Below are 17,184 nucleotides of genomic sequence, written 5' to 3'. Positions count from 1 at the left end.
GCACAAGAGCACCATTTCAAATGGCTAGTATGCCTTTATTCTGGTCATTTTTTATTTTTTACTGTTAATGATCCGTTACAGCCTCATAACAGGAACCTCTTTCGGATGAAGAGCAAGGTTTTTTTAAATTCCCTAAATCTAGACATTTAAGGACTTGCAGACCCAATTCAATAGGCAGCTTCCATTTTAAAATTTCAGTCTGCTAAAAGCTTTCCCATTTGACAAAACTCATGCAGGCAATTGAGATATTTTAAGAACTCATCTCTGATTTTAATTTTTTTTCTTTTTACATGGCTTTTGTGTCACTGGTTTCAGCAGCTATTAATGAGGATATAACCAAAATGCAAAGAGAAACATCCATAGGCGCCGACTCCATGGGGCTTGACGGGGCCCGAGCCCCCTCAAAAATTTGTTTGGGGGGCTCCGCCCCCCCAATAATCTCCGGCGCCCCTCCAGCAGAGCGCCATCGCCGCCCCTCCCCCAGCCCAAAATGCACAGGGAGGGGCGGGCTGCATGCCTCCTGCCCTCCCTCCCGAGCAAAAGCTCCACCCAATTTCCTTTGGAGCTGATTAATAGGCGCAGCACGCTCTCCCCTATTCGCTCACGAGGAGGCGGCGCCACTTTATTTGCATATTCATGAGCTTATTTATTATTCATGAGCTTTCCCGGGCCCCCCCAATATTTTTTATAAGTCCGCGTCCCTGGAAACATCTGCAGCCTGCTCCTGGATCTCTGCTCCTGGGTGGGGAGATATTACAGGAAGGGCTAGAATCTGCACTCATAATTTATTCACTTATGAGTATATATACCCTGCCTACTAACTGAAAGATGTGAAAGGGTGTGTGTGATTATAGCAAAACCAAACAGGAAAAGAAAAGAGTGCTCTGCAGTTATAAATTGATTTTATTTTGAAATTAATGCTATTATTAATCCCAGAAGGATAGGAGGAAAGCTTCAGAATTAGGCATTCAAGAAGCGTTTGTTAAATCCAAAACTTTTGCTATATAAAAAGGTGATAATGGAACTCCCTTGCATTGCTCCTTTAAAGCAAAAGGTTACCAACCTCTCTTCAAAGCCTGACACCTTCCCTGCATCTTCCATATAAATTTATCTTTTAAAATTCTTCCAGGCCTTTTAAACCCCTGAAATTTAACAGATTATGTGATTGTCATGTTTTGAGCTATTGCTTACAAGCCGTGTAACTTTATCTTTGCTTCTCTTTCTGCCAGGAAGGATTTTCTTTAAATGCTGCAAGCTGTAATTTTTATAATAGAGGAACCACCCCCCCATTTAAGTGTGTTCAATTCATGCACAACTGTGCATATGCGTAGCACCAAAAACCCAATGGGGGAGAGACCTGAAGAGCCTCTACAAAACCCCAATGTACCTCCAGCCGACAAAGACTCCCTGGAGCCCAGAGGACGTCCTCTTTAGGGTCTGGGAAAGAGCTCCTTGCAAGCTGAAGTTGCAGCAGGGTGCCCCCCATTTTTGCACATTTCACTTATGCGCGCAGGGTACCAGAACGTTACCCCCGTGTAAACGGGGAGTCACCTGTACAGAATTTCTAAAAGGTTTTAGTGTTTTCATGCTGGGTCTTTACCGAGCAGTCATCTCTAACTAGAAGCCAGAAACACATAAGGATGCATTCAGTGACAAAGGCAAGCAGACTGCAGTCACAAGAGAAGCCCACCGGGGGGGGGGCGGGGGGGAAGGCAAGAGCTGAAAAAACAGATGCAAAGGTATGAGAGAGGAGCCAGGAGGTGCACCCAGTGAGGAACTGGAGAGTGATGGCAGAGACCAGTGAGGAAGAAGATATGTCTCAGCATCAAAAGCATCTGGAGGTGTTGGGCACAGGTGTGTAGACACACAGGTGGCTTTGCCCCCACCGATGATGATCCTTAACAAGGTCATGTAGCCCCTGGGCAGGAAAAGGGCTTCTTCCACCCCCCTTTCAAACCCCAATTCCCAATTAAGCCTTTGCTTAAGTCCTGTGCCACAATGTTTAGGAAGACCCTTGTGGTATCTCGGAGATTTTGTCCAGTGACTTCAGCAGTTCAGCCACCAGCTGCAGCTCTTTCGCGCCAGAGAGCAGCTGCCTGGAATGAAAGCAGGAGGTTGTTAGAAAGAAAGGGGGGGGAATGAATGTGAGAGTGACTGCTTAGGCCAGGAATTACTTATTTATAAAAATATTTGTATGACCACTGTATCATAAAGATATATATCAAAGCAGTTTACAGCTATAAAAACATAAAACCATACAATAAAAACCACAAAAAGTTAAAAACAAACATCCATTAACCATTGTAGAAGGATGCATTCTAAATTGTCCAAACAAAAATGTTTTCAGAAGGCGTTTAAAAGTTGGCATTGAAAAAGTTGGCTTTCTGAATCTCCAGTGGCAGAGAGTACCATAGGACTGGAACAAAGACAGTAAAGGCTCAGTTTCTTGTTGCTGTCAAATGAACCTCACCAACTAAGGAACGCCCAACAGCCCTCCTGCAGATGATCTTGGTGATCAAGCTGGGGCATAAAGGTCTGGGATAGAATAGTCCAGGGGCTCCCTGAGGCACCCTGGGCCTATTGAACCTGGCACAGCAATAAGTGGGCTTACTGGCAACTCCCTTATCCCCAACTGCACCCTTGGCAGGTTTTCAAGGAGGCTATGAAAGCATTTGGCGCAGAATAGAAGCTGGCCTGCGCAGACATGGACATCTGAGTGAACTTTGGGGAACCTGGATAAAGTGGAGCAGAGACTGAGCTGCATTCCCGGCACACAATTCAAGAGAAGCCCAAGCTATTCCTTCCATCTCTTTCGATTACAGATACAGGTAACTCCCATCCTGAATGGTAAGGGAAGTGCAGGGCTTGGGGGGGGGGGGCTCTGCCAGGGTCCCAGCCCCCCCGCCTCCTCCTCAAAGCTGGGCAAGTACTTACAAGGCTTTGGCATGTCATACCGGTTGCAGACAGATCATTTAAAAAACACAATACTCCCCTAGTGACACAAACGGGACTTAAAATGCTGGGCTCCCTCTGTTTCCACCCAACTCGGACTTGTCCACACTGAACATCCGTGGCTCTGTGGGATTTCACACAGGAGGCCGGAAAATGCCAGAGGCAGAACTTGGGAGAGTCTGCCTGCAAAACTAGCCCTTTGCCCAATGAGCTACAGCCCTTCCCAAGTTTGTCTTGATGGCAAGGGCTGAGGACTGAAACCAGGCTTTGTTTTCAGGGGAAGGGTTGTAGCTCCACACGCAGAAGGTCCTGGGTTCCATTTCCAATGGAATCTGCGGGAGACCCCCTGCCTAAAACCCTGGAGAGCTGCTGCCAGTCAGTGTAGACAATACGAAGTTAGATCGACCAATGGTTCTGACTCTGTAGAAGGCAGCTTCCTACGTTTCTATCCTGTTCCCCTTTTTAACACATGGCTGCTGCTTTGAAGTTTCAGGGTCTTCAATGAAGCGGCTTGTTGGGGGCTTGTGGAAGTCGGCTGGAGTTCATCACATCTCTCGCTGTGTGCGGGAGGCCCAGCAGTCTTCAGAGATGCCTCGGCTATGGGGAAAACTCCTCTCCCACACAGTTCAGAGGAACCAAGTGTTTCTTGTCTCCACACGCAAGACGAACCTAAACACTACTGACTAGTGTATTGGCCCGAATATAAGCCACACTTTTTTTTCCAAATTCCGACTGTGAAAAGTTAAAGTGTGGCTTAAATTCGTTACCTTACAAAAATTGGCTTTTACAATATCACTGCTGAAACAGGCATATGGTAAAATGGAACATTTTTTTTTATTATTGCCGATTTGCAAGCTTGAGACTGTTGTGCAATTAACCCACAGGATTTTATTCTACATTTGCCATTTACAGGTGTGAGCGCCTGCGGAATTGTAGCAACTGAATAGCGATTTCAGTGATTGTTTGGTAACTTTTGCTGGATTGCAAGATCGAAGGCTTAAATTGGCTCAGAGTTACAATTCTACCAACCACAGCAATTTTCAGCCTGTAACCCAATTTTAAGGGAGCGGCTTATATTCGGGTATTGTCTTTTTTTCCTCCCCCCCCCCCCAAATTTTAAAGCTGCAGCTTATTTATGGGTATGGCTTATATTTGGGCCAGTATGGTACTATATAGTTCTTTAGGTCTCTGAATTAAAGGTACATGTGGACAGAGAGATCTGCTAACCCATGGTGCTGATAATGCCAAAGTTGCAGGTTCCCTCCCTGCATGGGACAGCTGCATACTCCTGCATTGCAGAGGGTTGGACTAGATGATCCTCAGGGTCCCTTCCAATTCTATGATTCTATGCTAGCTAATGCTACTGAGTAAAACCCATCATCACAGACTCAGTCAAACAGGACCGGACAAGGAGAAGACAGAAGCAATGCCCTAGAGACTGTTATCCTTGTCTTCTCATTCCTGAAACAATGAGGGCGAATGTCTCTGCAAGTCATACCACTGACTGCTGATGTTGCTATGTTGCCTGGCACCTTATCTCAGAGCATGTGTGTGATGTGCTAACTCAAGGCCTGGACTGCGTCATTAAACTCATTTGTTTACATCACACAAGATGGCTCATCCATCTCTCGTTGAGTTGCAAGTTGACTGGGGTTCATGTAGATTTTAATCTACAGATGCCGGATGTTGAAATGTACCTGATGGATGGTTGGGACTTTGTGATGACGGCGAGGAGATTCTGCAAGGCAGCACTGGCATTTTGCTGCACTATGGCCAGGTTAGCCGAGTGGCTAGATTTCAAGGCTTCATTTTCTAACCTGTAGTTCTCCACCTGAACCTTTAAGGTAAAAAACAGGAGGGGGGATACATCAGTGGCTCACCACCCCCAGCTACAGAGACATGTGGATAAAAAGCACAGAGGAGCTAGCTCAAAGGATCCTGGAGATGCCAGCAAGCAAGATTAGTTGAGAACGTTATTGCAAACAATGCAAGTCTGCTAAGCAGGTTTATTTTTTTTAAAAAAAGCATTTTTCACCCTGCTTTTTCTGCCAAAACGTGTATTTAAAGCCCTTGGCTTCCCGCAAAGCATCCTGGGAACTGTAGTTAACCCCAAAGAACTATAACCCCCAGCACCCTTAAACTACGTTTCCCAGGATTCTTTGGGAGAAGCCAGGTGCTTTGAATTTCTGGCGTGTAGCTAGCCACACACACAACACGTGGTCTGGGCAAGTTTCCTGGCAAAGGAGTTCAGCTGTGTCTCGCCTTCAACCTGCAACGTCTCCTCAGCCTCATAAACAGAACAGGAGAAGCGCCTGGGGGCTGGGTCAGGCCAGGGGCCCGTCTGGTTCCTCCTCCTGTTCTCACAGGGGCCAACCAAATGCTCATGATGGGAAACCCGCAAGCAAGAGCCAACTTTCCCCTCTCGCCCTTTCCAGCAACTGGGATTCAGAAGCTGCCTCTGCCATCCTGGCTTAGTCCTCCCCCCCTCCCTGAATCGGTCTAATCCTCTTTTGGAGCCCTCCAGGTGGGTGACCCTCATGGCCTCTTGCGGGAGAGTCCCCCAGTCTAACTCTCCACCCTCCTCAGCTTTGCCTTAGCAGGTGCTCAGAAACACAAATGTTTGGCTTTTAAAAAGGACTGAGAAGAAAAGGAGGCCCAACGGAGGAGGAGGCCCCCAGGCCGTACCTGGAGGAGGCTGTTGTGCTGCTTCAGCTTCACAGTGCTGGTTTCAGCCTTCATGGCCCGTTTCTGGAATAGAGAAGAGCAGGGCTGGTCACTGGAGCCGGAAGAATAAAAGGGGAGACCCTGAGGTCCCGCTATCAGTCAAGAGGCAGTAGGCCTCTCACGACCAGCCGCCTGGAGCCCCATGCCCTCCTTGTGGGCTTTCCACGGGGGGGGGGAAGCAGCGTCCCACCAGAGTCTAGGAGCAGAATCCCCCCACCTGCTCGCTGTTATGAGTCAGCTTCCATTACAGATGGATCACATTCCCGTTTCACACAGCTTTCCAGGGGCCACACACAGGACCAGAGGAAAGAGTGCAGAGCAGCTGAGATAAAGTTGACCTTTTGTGCAGTTGGCATCTTTCTCCAGGCCCTCAGAAGGCAGCCTTCTCTCAAGGACACCGTCCAGGCTGGCAGGGGGCAGGAAGTAAGGCTGATTTGGGGGTGGCCTGTGGAGGGTCTTTGGGGCTGGCAGCCTCTCCACGAGCTGCTGGGAGGAGCTGGGGGCAGGTAGAGAGATCTGAGATCTCAGAAACAAATTGAGGATAACAGAGACCACTGTCCCCTACAAACCAGGTCTATTATTCAGCAGTTGAGACACAGGGAAGTGCCCATCACAGAGCCATCCCAGGGCTGGGAGGGCCACGGTCCTCCTCCCCTGGCAGGCCAGACTCACCACCATCAGCTCAAGGTTCTCCTCCACCTGCTGCACCATCGCCTCCAAGTCCCGCGTCTCCTTCTCCTCTTTCCGCCGACTCTCCTCCAGGGTCCTTTCCAGCTGCTTGATTCTAGTTTACAAAAGGCAACAGCAGGGAATCAAGCATTGCCTTGGGGGGGGGGGCTCCCTAGCTCAGTAATTCCCAAACTTTTGGGGGCCACCACCTCCTTGCTTCCATATATTCCTCCCCCCTCGGTGCACCCTACCCTATAAACAGGATCATTCAGAATAGTGGTTTGCACAGCGCACTAAGGTAACAGCACAAAAAAAGTTCAAAACAGTAACAATTTATTGCACCTTCATTCAAGATCAAATTAAAGCTATTTAAAACAAATTAACAATTGAAGCTTTTAAACAAAACAGATTTGCTGCCTCCTCCTTGCCTCTTAGCGCCCCCCCCCCATCTCACTGCCTCCCAGTGGGATTGGCCATTTTATTAATCACCTTAGCTGATAAAGCACCAATTCAATTAGTATAAATTTGCAAGAGCATAGCAATACTTTGCAAGTGTGAAAGCCATCATCTCAGAAGAGATGACTCTCCCCCCCCCCGCAAGCCCATTCAAGGCAAGAGAAAATGACTCTTCAATAGATTCAAAAAAATTGCAGGTGCAAATATTAAGGACTTATATTAAAAATAATACTATATGTGCTGCTCAATTGATTGGGAACACATTTTAAGATGACTTAAAGGCATTCTTAATCAATGAATCCAAGTGACTGATTCACTGTTGAAGCCATAACAAAAATACTTTTCGAGGTTTGGTTTGGTTTTTTTTTAAGGGCTTGTTATTTAGCTGTGTTGGATGAATTTTTTTGCAAGAAACACAGTATGTGTACCTCTCTGCCTGACTCTCAGAAACTGCTTGAAGATGGCTGATCTTACTCCTAAACTTGGAATTTTCTTCTTTTAACTGCAAAAGGAAGAGCAAAAGAAATACCTAATTGAACAAATGTTTGCCTTGTATATCAGTAGCAAAGTTGTTTGGATGAAACTGGATTAAGACAATGTGTATTTTGGGATAAAGAAAAACATGAATATCCAAATTTTTGGTCAAGGACCCAGGTTTGACTCTGTTTGCTCTGTCTGCAAAATTAAAGGGATTTTGAATTATTAGGGGGGGGGGGGGAAAGGAACCGAGGAAGAATCCAGAGTTCATGGAGCCCAGAGGGCCAGTATGAAGTCAGGATGTTGAAGGTGCCTTTAGGGTAGCCATATTTCAAACAAACCAAGACATATCAGGAAGCCTACTTTAAGACACCAAAACCCCACCTCTCCACAACCAGGTTCCTGGCTGGGATCCACACTAGTACAGGGCCTCCAAGTAGCCTTTGAGCAGTCCCTGGGGCGAGTTTCAAAAGTGTGTGTGATTTGGGGAAAGTGGGGAGTGGAACAACTCTCACTGTTAATTATAATAACCTTCTGATGTTTTTAAATACTAGTTTACAACAGTCTTGTTAATAATTTTAATGTTTATTGTAAGCTACTCATAAAATTTGTTACATTCAAGAGGCATATGAATAAAACAAAAAAATTAATGGGGGGGAGATACTGCTCCTCCTGAAAAGCCTGAGGTGAACACAGGCCCCTGGGGGCCCATATGGTCCAGCCTGCACAGAGGCCCCAATGGAAAGCCCACAAGTGTGGCCTGAGTGCAACAGCAACTCTTCAGCTGTGCTCCCACCAGCTGGCATTCCGGGGTAGACTGCCCCTGGGCAGGGAGGCAAACCAGGCATAGGCAAACTCAGCCCTCCACATGTTTTGAGACTACAAGTCCCATCATCCCTGACCACTGGTCCTGTTAGCTAGGGGTGATGGGAGTTGTAGTCCCAAAACATCTGGAGGGTCGAGTTTGCCTATGCCTGCACTAAATGTTCAGATGGAGAGCTAAGCTGGATTGGCCCAAAGGGAGCCCATCTGGTCCCGCCTCCTGTCCTCACAGTGGCCAACCAAGATGCTGCAACGAAAAGCCCCAAAACAGGACTGGAGCAAGAGCTCAGAAGCATTACTGCCTCCAACAGGGGCACGGCAAAAATAAATTGGGTGGCAGGAATTAAGAAGGGCTACAGAACACTTCCTTCCCTTGCCCAGCCTGGGACTTGAAAACCTCGAAGCAGACCCATTTGCCAGGGAGCAATCCTGGCCTCCCAACTCATTCAGGAGACGTGGATGGAGGAGCATTAGGAAGAGACCAAAGCAGCCTACAATTCAGATTCCCATCTTCCTCACTTCTTCGTAAGTCGGCTGGCAAGGAGGCAGATAAAAGCTGTCCCCCCCGGCAGCTCCATCCACAGGCAAGCTCTGGTCCTCCTTGGCCCCCAGCTTCCACGGAGTAAGCCTCTGGAGCTCAGACAGGTCAGAGGGATTGCAGCAGAGAGAGTCACGGGTGCTGTCCAAGGAGGTGCTGGGCATCCTGCCCAGGTGGGCCTCTTCAATGGCTGATGGCTGGTAGGTGCTGCTCCATTCGCTGTCCTCGTCTTCATCCTCCAGCGAGGAGTTAGTTGCCATTGGGTTCGGGGGAAACAGCTTGTGGAAGGCCACATCCAAAGACCCAGGGGACGAGGTGCTGTCGTCCAGGAGGAGCGAGAACCTGGAGGAATCCTAAAATGTCAAAGGGGGGAAATCTGTTCTCAGCCTAAGGAAGAGCCTTGGGATACTTCAAAAACGCAGCCATGCAGGACAGCAATGCTCCCCTCTCACCGCGCAGCCCCTTGGCACCTGGGGCAGGTCTCTCCTCCCGGCCCCCCCTTTCCTCCGCCAGTAGCCTTCTCTCTCCACCTGTGGCGCAGGAAAGAGGAAGGGCCGTGAGTGCGGGGAGGTGTGGGAGGTTCCTGGGGGGGGACCTCAGCCACTTGCCCCCTTGATTCCTGGTGCCCCCCATCACCCGCTTTGCCCCCCAGGCCTTACCTTGGGGCTGCTGGTGCTTGACCCCGAGGAGGCCAGGGCAACGCCGCTCAGCCCCTTTGCTTCCTCCAGGACAGGGGCTGCCAAATACTGGTTCTTGCTCCGCACAAACTCCTTGAAGGAGAAGGGGTTGGCCTCTTCCTCCTCAGGTGCAATGGAAGATCCAACTGGAGGAGGAAGCCAAGGAAGGAAGGAAGCCTTACAAACAGGGGAAGGAATAAGAGGGAAGATCTGGGACTGGGGGGGGGGTGCCCAGCTCCACCCCAGGGATGCTCATTTTGCTTGCAGCTGCAAACACACACCTGCCTTGACTATGATAAGGGGCGACTTTTATGGCTCCCCCTGGAAAAAACAGGAGAGCCTAGCAGTTAGAGCAAGGGTCAGCAAACTTTTTCAGCAGGGGGCCAGTCCACTGTCCCTCAGACCTTGTGGGGGACCGGACTATTTTTTGGGGGGAGGGGATGAACAAATTCCTATGCCCCACAAATAACCCAGAGATGCATTTTAAATAAAAGCACACATTCTACTCATGTAAAAACACACTGCTTTCCGGACTGTCTGCGGGCCAGATTGAGAAGGCGACTGGGCCGGATCTGGCCCCTGGGCCTGAGGTTGCCTACCCATGAGTCCGAGCTTCAGGCTCGGGCCTGGAGATTCTGGTGGAGTCCCCACCTACCTCACAGGGCTGCTGTTGTGGGGATTCAGTGGGGAGAACCGCCCTGGGGTTTTGGAAGAAGAGTGCTGTACTAATTTAATTAGTTAATAATGAAAATCATGCCCCTTTTAACTCCCTGGGAATACAAAAGCAGTCAAAAGCAAAGGACTAGTCTCAGAGGGGACTTCCTCCTCCTCTCTCTCGCAGGAGCCTCGGCTGCCACTTTCCTTTCAAGCGCTTTTTACAGCAAAGACCCTGGTTGCTCTTGCCGAGGCAGCGCTCCAGGCAGCTACTGCTGAGCCGCTTCCAAGGGAGGCGCTCTGCACGCGCTCAGGAGCACCGCCCTCCGAGCTCTGCTCCGGACCCTCCTCGCTCCCGGAGTCCCGCCCAAGGCGCTCTGCCCCTGCTCAGAGTCCTACCAGCGGGGCCGGCCCGGGGCTGCTGGCGCCCGAAGGAGGCTCCGCCCGCGGCGAGAGGGCGGCCGGGCCCCGCCATGGAGCCGCGCCTGCCCGCCCCCTTCCCGGCTCGAGCCGAAGAGGCGCTTCCGGGCGGGAGGCAGAGCCAAGAAAGGGCAGAGGCGCACGCGCGGGCCACAACTTCCGGCACTCCTTCGGCACTTTCTCTCGAGGACGCGCGTCAAGCACGACCCCCCCCCCCCGCTGCTCCTGGGAAGTGTAGTTTGTTCCGTGTGGCAGGAAGGACTGGGGAAGCAAGGGGCTTTCAAGCGAGGGGGAGAAGGTGCTGCATCCTCCGGGAAAGGCCGCGTGCAGCTGGAAGGGGCCCCGAGGCCCCTATCCAGCCCCGGCAAGGAGCAGCGGAAACAGGATCAAATCTCTTTTCTGATGAGAGCAGCTTTTGCATCTCATTTGGAAACCAAGGGCCCAGAGTCTGGAGGAAGAATGGGGAGGCACACAATGCCAGATGCTTGAAGTCCAGTGTGAAGTTTCCACAGTCTGTGTTGATCTGGGGAGCCCTGACATCAGCTGGTGTTGGTCCACTGGGCTTCATTAAGCCCAGGGTTAACGCAGCCGTCTACCAGGAGCTTTTGGAGCACTTCATGCTTCCTTCCGCAGATGAGCTTTATGGGGATGCTGACTTCATTTTCCAGCAGGACTTTGTCACCTGCCCACAGTGCCAAAAGTACCAAAACCTGGTTCAATGCCCATGGGATTACTGTGCTTGATTGGCCAAAAATATCGCCTGACCTGAACCCCATAGAGAATCTATGGGGCATTGCCAAGTGCCAAGAGAAAGATGAGAGACATGAGACCAAGCAATGCAGAAGAGCTGAAGGCTGCTATTGAAGCTTCCTGGTCTTCCATAACACCTCAGCAGTGCCACAGGCTGATAGCATCCATGCCACGCCGCATTGAGGCAGTAATTGATGCAAAAGGGGCCCAAACCAAGTACTGAGTACATGTGCATGCTTCTACTTCTCAGAGGTCCAATATTTCTCTATTTGCAGTCCTTGTTTTGCTGATTTCATTTAATATTCTAATTTTCCGAGATAGTTAATTTGGGGTTTTCATCAGCTGTATGCAATGATCATCACAATAACAAATAAAGGTTTGACATATCTCGTTTGCATGTCATGAGTCTATCTCATATATTAGTTTCACCTTTTAAGTTGAATTACTGAAATAAATGAACTTTTCCACGATATTCTCATTTTCTGAGTTTCACCTGTAACCTCCCGTATTCTATTTTATCGAACACTGCTTCAGTGACTTTGTTGCGAAGAGGTTTATAAATCTGCAAATGTGCCTTTACATGGGCTTATTTCAAAACGCTGTCAATGGTTTAGAATCATAGTTCAGGAGTCCTCTTCTGTGCCCATATGCTTGCCCAAGTACCAAACTCCAGAACGCTGCTTTAAAGAAACAAAATCCAATTTCTTCCTATGTCACACACTGGCCTTTAGAATGCCACCGTGGTCCGCCTTTGAATACGAGGACTTTTGTGCCCCTGTGTGCATCTTCACAGAAAGGTAGTTTTCAAATCTCCATACCGCCATTGCACGGCACCAGTCAAAATCCTCCACTAGGAAGCGTCCAGAACCACAGAAGCCCTAATGAGGTGAAGCTGATCATCCTTGGTACATCTTGACAGGCCCTTTGAAAGCGACTAAGCTGTAGAACAGATCTAAAGGGACATTTCAAATAGGTGAAAGTCACGTGGTACGTTAAAATTGGTATTTATACTTGTAGAATACTACACACTGTTGCAAGATCAACACACGGGGTAACACCACAGCTGCTTGGGGCATAATCACTCTTTAACCCCTGTGAATATCAAGCTATGTAATGTGCTACACAGCTTGAGTTTTCCTTGTACAGTACTGCCATCTGCTGCATTTTGACATTATGACCAGCAGCAGTGGAGAACCCACCTTCCTTATGTGTGTGTGTATACACACACAAATGCACTAAAATTAGAAAATAAAAGATAATAATTTATTATTTATAAGCCACCTATCTGGCTGGGTTTCCCCAGCCACTCTGGGCGGCTTCCAGCAAAATATTAAAATATAATAATTCATCAAATATTAAAAGCTTCCATGTATCATTTTGCTTTGTGGTTTGTGTTATTACGATGGAAAACGTAATAAAATTTATTTTTTAAAAAATAAAATATATATATTAACAGCTTCCCTAAACAGGGCTGCCTTCAGATATTATATAATAATAAATTATTATTATTAAGATAAGCCCATTCAGTGTACAGTGGTACCTCAGGTTACGTATTTCTCAGGTTACAGACTCCGCTAACCCAGAAATAGTACCTCGGGTTAAGAACTTTCCTTCAGGATGAGAACAGAAATCGTGCGGCGGCAGCAGGAGGCCCCATTAGCTACAGTGGTACCTAAGGTTAAGAACAGTTTCAGGTTAAGAACAGACCTCCAGAATGAATTAATTTATTAACCTGAGGTACCACTTTACTGAAGGGAACGAGGCGGGAGGCCTTCTCGGTGGTGGCGCCCTCCCATCAGATGTCAAGGAGATAAAGAACCAGGCGATTTTTAGAAGACATCTGAAGGCAGCCCTGTGCAGGGAAGTTTTTTATGCCTGACATTTTATTATTTTGCTGGAAGCCACCCTGAGTGGTGGTGGAAGCCCAGTCAGATGGGCGAGGTTTAAATAAAAACATTATTCTTATTTCTTATTCGTTACTCTGCGCCTGCCTTTCCCCCTCGCTGACTGGAAGCAGCTGCAGCGCGACCCCGCGAGGCTGCAGGTTGGACCCCCGGCGCAGGGGGCGCCGCCTCTGCCCTTCTAGGAGCCCCTCTCGCTGCACGAGGCCCCTAGGGAGCACTTCCGGGGCAACCGGGGCCATGACCCCCTCGCCTGGCCGCGCCCTTCCCGGCGACGCTCCGACTCGCCCCAGAGCCCGGGAAGGCGGCAGCCCCGTCGCGGAAGGGGGCCGCTCGGCTGCCCGGCAACGGGCGAGCGTGCCCCGCCCTCCTCCGCGCCCCCTGCCACGTGGCCGGTGCTGCCCAATGACGGCGCGGTCCGCGGAGCTTGAGGTTGGCCGGCGCCGCCGAGGCCCCAAGGGAAAGAGGGACTGGCAGAGAGAGGGCGGGACTCTCAGGGCCCGCTGGACGCACAGCGAGCAGTCAGGAAATAAAAGCTGCGGCTCAAGGCAGTTCAAAAACCAGCCGCGCCGGGGTCTGCTTTGTGGTTTCATTCCGTATTTTTATCCTGGGAACCGGCCTGAGATCTTCAGATGAAGCGCAGTATACAAATGCAATAAATAATATTAAATAAATAAATAGGTTAGTAGTGGGCGCACAGATGAGTATCATCCTCATTGGTTATTGCCTTCTCCCTACTTCCATACAAAAAGAAAAATACAAGTTTTATCTGGCCAATGATTCTGTCCTCAAATACCTCCAGCCTGGGACAGTGCAAAATAACCACTAGACAGGGATGGACAGCCATGGCCTCCAACCCACATGGCCCATGGCAAAGGATGAGGACAGAGTCCAGCAGCATCAGGTTTTTCCCATCCCAGATGTAGACAGAGGTTGCATATGCACCATTTATTTAAAGCACATGGCTGCCAAAGACTCCCTGCAACTGTAGTTTGCTCAAGGGAACTGTAGTTAGCTCTAATAGTCAAAACTACAGTTCCCAGGAGTCTTTCACAGAAGCCAGAAGCTTTAAATTTATGCTTTGTCCATGAACATAAGCGGTCATTCTTCTCTAATCAGGATTAAGGACAAATAATTTTGTGGCATAGAAAAGAATATCCGTTTCACAAGCGAAGGAAGATGTCTAGGGTTGCCATATTTTGAAGAGCAAAGAAGAGGATGCTATGACAGCCATTCAAAGCAAATATGTGCAATTTGTATCAAATTTTACCCTGAAAAAGAGGGTGTGTCCTGGAAAAAGAGGGCACTCCTAGTTTGGGAGGTGAGCGTGGAAGCCTGACGATAATGTTGCCCTGACTGATGTGGATGTGAGCAGAGCAAACTTGCCCACTTCTCACTAGTGAAGAGTATCAAAATGGGCCCCAATATGAAAGGCAGCAATGATGCTAGAAGAGGCCATTTTTCCTAGATGGCATTCATGTTTCTTGCATTGGGCACCTGAGAAGGTAGCTGGCTGAGCCTCTTTCTGAAGTTACAATCCAAGCAGGAAAGCTTGCACAGCCCCCCCCCCCCCGAGACCAGGCTTGCATCTCCCAGGGTGTTGCATGAAGACTTGCTGGACACAGAGGAATGGTGGGAGGCACCCTTTGGGGAATTCCCAAGGGAAGAAGGCTTAGAGCTTACACATTGGTGGTGGGACCATGATGGGCGAAAAGAGGGAGAAGACTGAGAAGAGTTGGCAGAAGCTGAAGAGGTAACAGGTCTTAGTGAGCAGGAAGTGTCTGTTGCAGAGAGGACCAGAGTCAGTATCAGAAACTGAAGCAAGAGAGGAGAGAGGCCAAGAGGCAGAGATGAGTCAGACTGGTGAAGAAGCCAGGGTGTCTCCTGTGACCAGTTCCCCTCCCTGCTGGTCTCCCAAGATGAGAAGAGGGATGAAGAGGGAGGAGCAGAGATAGGTGTGCTGGCATATTCTCAGATTGCTTGGAAAGGACCTGGTGGCAGAGGGAATTTTGGCAGCTGGGGAAGGTGGGGACCTTCAGCTATGAGAAGGGTTGCTGTGCTCATTAGGCCTGGCTCCCCTGAGCTGGCCTGGTTTCTGTTAATAAAGAGTTAACTTCACATACTCTGTGGATTTCTGGCTGACTGGCTCCCTGACAGGTAGGACCCACACCAATGGATTCCAGTTACATGAAAGGAAATTCCAACTCAACATCAGGAAGAACGTTCTGAGGGTAAGAGCTGTTTGACAGTGGAAGGGACTCCCTGGAAGGGTGGTGGACTCTGCTTCTCTGGAAGTTTATAAACAAAGCTTGGATGGCCATCTGCTAGGGATTCTTTAGTTGTTATTCCTGCATTACAGATTATTTCAGGGTTGCAAAGATCTGTTAAAGATCACTTTTTTGAAAAGCAATTTTGCTTGAGAGGAACAGGCAAAAAACCTAGCAGAGGAGCAGAGGATCTCCCTGCTTAGGCAAATTCTTCGCAGGAAAGCCTGTATTATAGGACTTTTCATTCTGTTTAAGCACACAGTAGAGATGGAATTTAGCTTTGCCATTTCTAAAGAATGAGGCATTACATCCTATCGGCTTTAGCCAACCTTGCAAGAATTCTTATGCCAAGAATTTGTTTGCAGTAACAAGTTCCAAAGGCATCCCTTTTCCTTTGTTATGCATTAGTTACAAGCAACCCTAAGCAGAAATATTTGAGGCCTCCTACAGCACCAAGCTCTTGATCCGACCATGTCTCCATGCAGCCTTCAAAGTTAGTGCACATTTATGCTCCAGAAGAAGGACATGGCAGTCAGGAACAGGATAAACAGGGGTACTGACTGCAAAGGATCCAAGCATTTGGTTTGCCCCTCAGATTTGAGCCTGAGCTGACTCTCGTGTATGTGTGGTTGTCCATCCACTCCTTTGGGGTCCAGTCCAAGAAGGACTTACTGCAGCTCTTCCTAGACCAGACCAGAAAGAGAGGAAGCTGCCATATGCACAAAGGTATTTTTGCCAGCCGTGTCAGTGAACAGGACCCTGCTGTCAAGTTAAAATTCAGAGGCCTGTCTTAGTTTGCCTCAGTGTCACGGTGAAATAGGTGGTGAACAATCAATAGGTGAGCGTGGAAGCCTGACGTGAACCAATCTACAGAAACTGGGCTATATCCCTTGAATTGCTGGGGTTCTAAATCAAAATGCTGTCAGCTAAATTCAGACATTCCACATACCAATCATACTGTGCATGAACTAGGCATCCGCAACCAAAATAAAATAGACAAACTAAAGACGACAGCAATGAACCTCAAGCTTAGGATTGAGGAACCAGCTGGTGGAAGCAGAACTTCCACATCTGTGGCCTGGAGGAAAAACAGGAAGGGTCAGAGCTCAAATCTTATCTCATGATGTGGCTTAATAACCTACCCATAGGCATAACGCTAAACCTGTCACACATCAAGAGATCCTACAGGATCCCCACACGGCACTCTCACCCAGAGACACCATCGCAAGTTTCAAGAGAACTTACACATTATGTTACGTTATGTTACATTTATATCCCACCTTTCCTTCAAAGAGCTCAAGGTGGGAGATGTGGTTCTCCACTGCCCATTTTTTATCCTCACAACAACCCTGAGTGTGGTGGTAGGTCAGGCGGTGAGGCAGTGACTGGCCCAAGGCCACCCAGTGAGCTCTGTGGCCAGTTGAGGATTTGAACCCTAGTCTCATGGGTCCTAGTCCAACACACTAACCACTGCAACACCCTGGCTCCCATGAGAGACACCATATATAAAGCTCTGCAAAATATCAAAGACCTAACTAGTGGAAATAATATCATCTCAGTCTTCCAAGACATCAGCATGGACCTGCTTCAGAGACATTCCTTGCTTCATCCCTTCACTCCAGTACAGGCGACTCTCAGTGCGCACGGGGGCTACGTTTTGGGGATCGTGTCTAAAGCCAAAATTGTGTGTAGTCAAAACACATTAAGATTGCTAATGTCCCCTCCCCCTTAATTCCCCAACTGCATAAGCTGAATGCACACAAATTAAAGTTGTGAGTTACTGTACTTCATGACAAAGGCATATCCTACCACTGAGGATTCCCTTTCAAATTGATTACTCAGCATAGTAGAAGGACACTGGCTGCCAATAATACCAC

General features: G+C 48.8%; 1 protein-coding gene across 3 annotated transcripts; it reads right to left on the bottom strand.

Annotated features, from left to right (window-relative positions):
- Positions 1-885: 885 nt before the first annotated feature.
- LOC309380920 (endosome-associated-trafficking regulator 1-like) lies at positions 886-10,449 on the bottom strand. 3 transcript variants are annotated; one of them, XM_081931152.1, is made up of 8 exons: positions 10,369-10,449; positions 9,298-9,461; positions 8,620-8,991; positions 7,230-7,303; positions 6,349-6,460; positions 5,638-5,700; positions 4,650-4,789; positions 886-2,096 (listed from the first exon to the last, which is right to left on the bottom strand). In XM_081931152.1, the coding sequence occupies exons 1-8, from the start codon at positions 10,442-10,444 to the stop codon at positions 2,003-2,005; spliced, it is 1,095 nt and encodes a 364-aa protein (XP_081787278.1). In that variant the 5' UTR covers positions 10,445-10,449; the 3' UTR covers positions 886-2,002. The 3 variants fall into 3 exon arrangements, with proteins under 3 accessions (XP_081787278.1, XP_081787280.1, XP_081787279.1); XM_081931154.1 differs by lacking the exon at positions 4,650-4,789; XM_081931153.1 differs by lacking the exon at positions 5,638-5,700.
- Positions 10,450-17,184: the final 6,735 nt, after the last annotated feature.

Source organism: Podarcis melisellensis (assembly GCF_964234715.1).
Source record: "Podarcis melisellensis genome assembly, chromosome: 12".
In the NCBI taxonomy this organism is placed as follows: Eukaryota; Metazoa; Chordata; class Lepidosauria; order Squamata; family Lacertidae; genus Podarcis; species Podarcis melisellensis.
The sequence above is the reverse complement of the archived record's forward strand: the minus strand, read 5'-3'. Positions and strand labels throughout refer to the sequence as shown.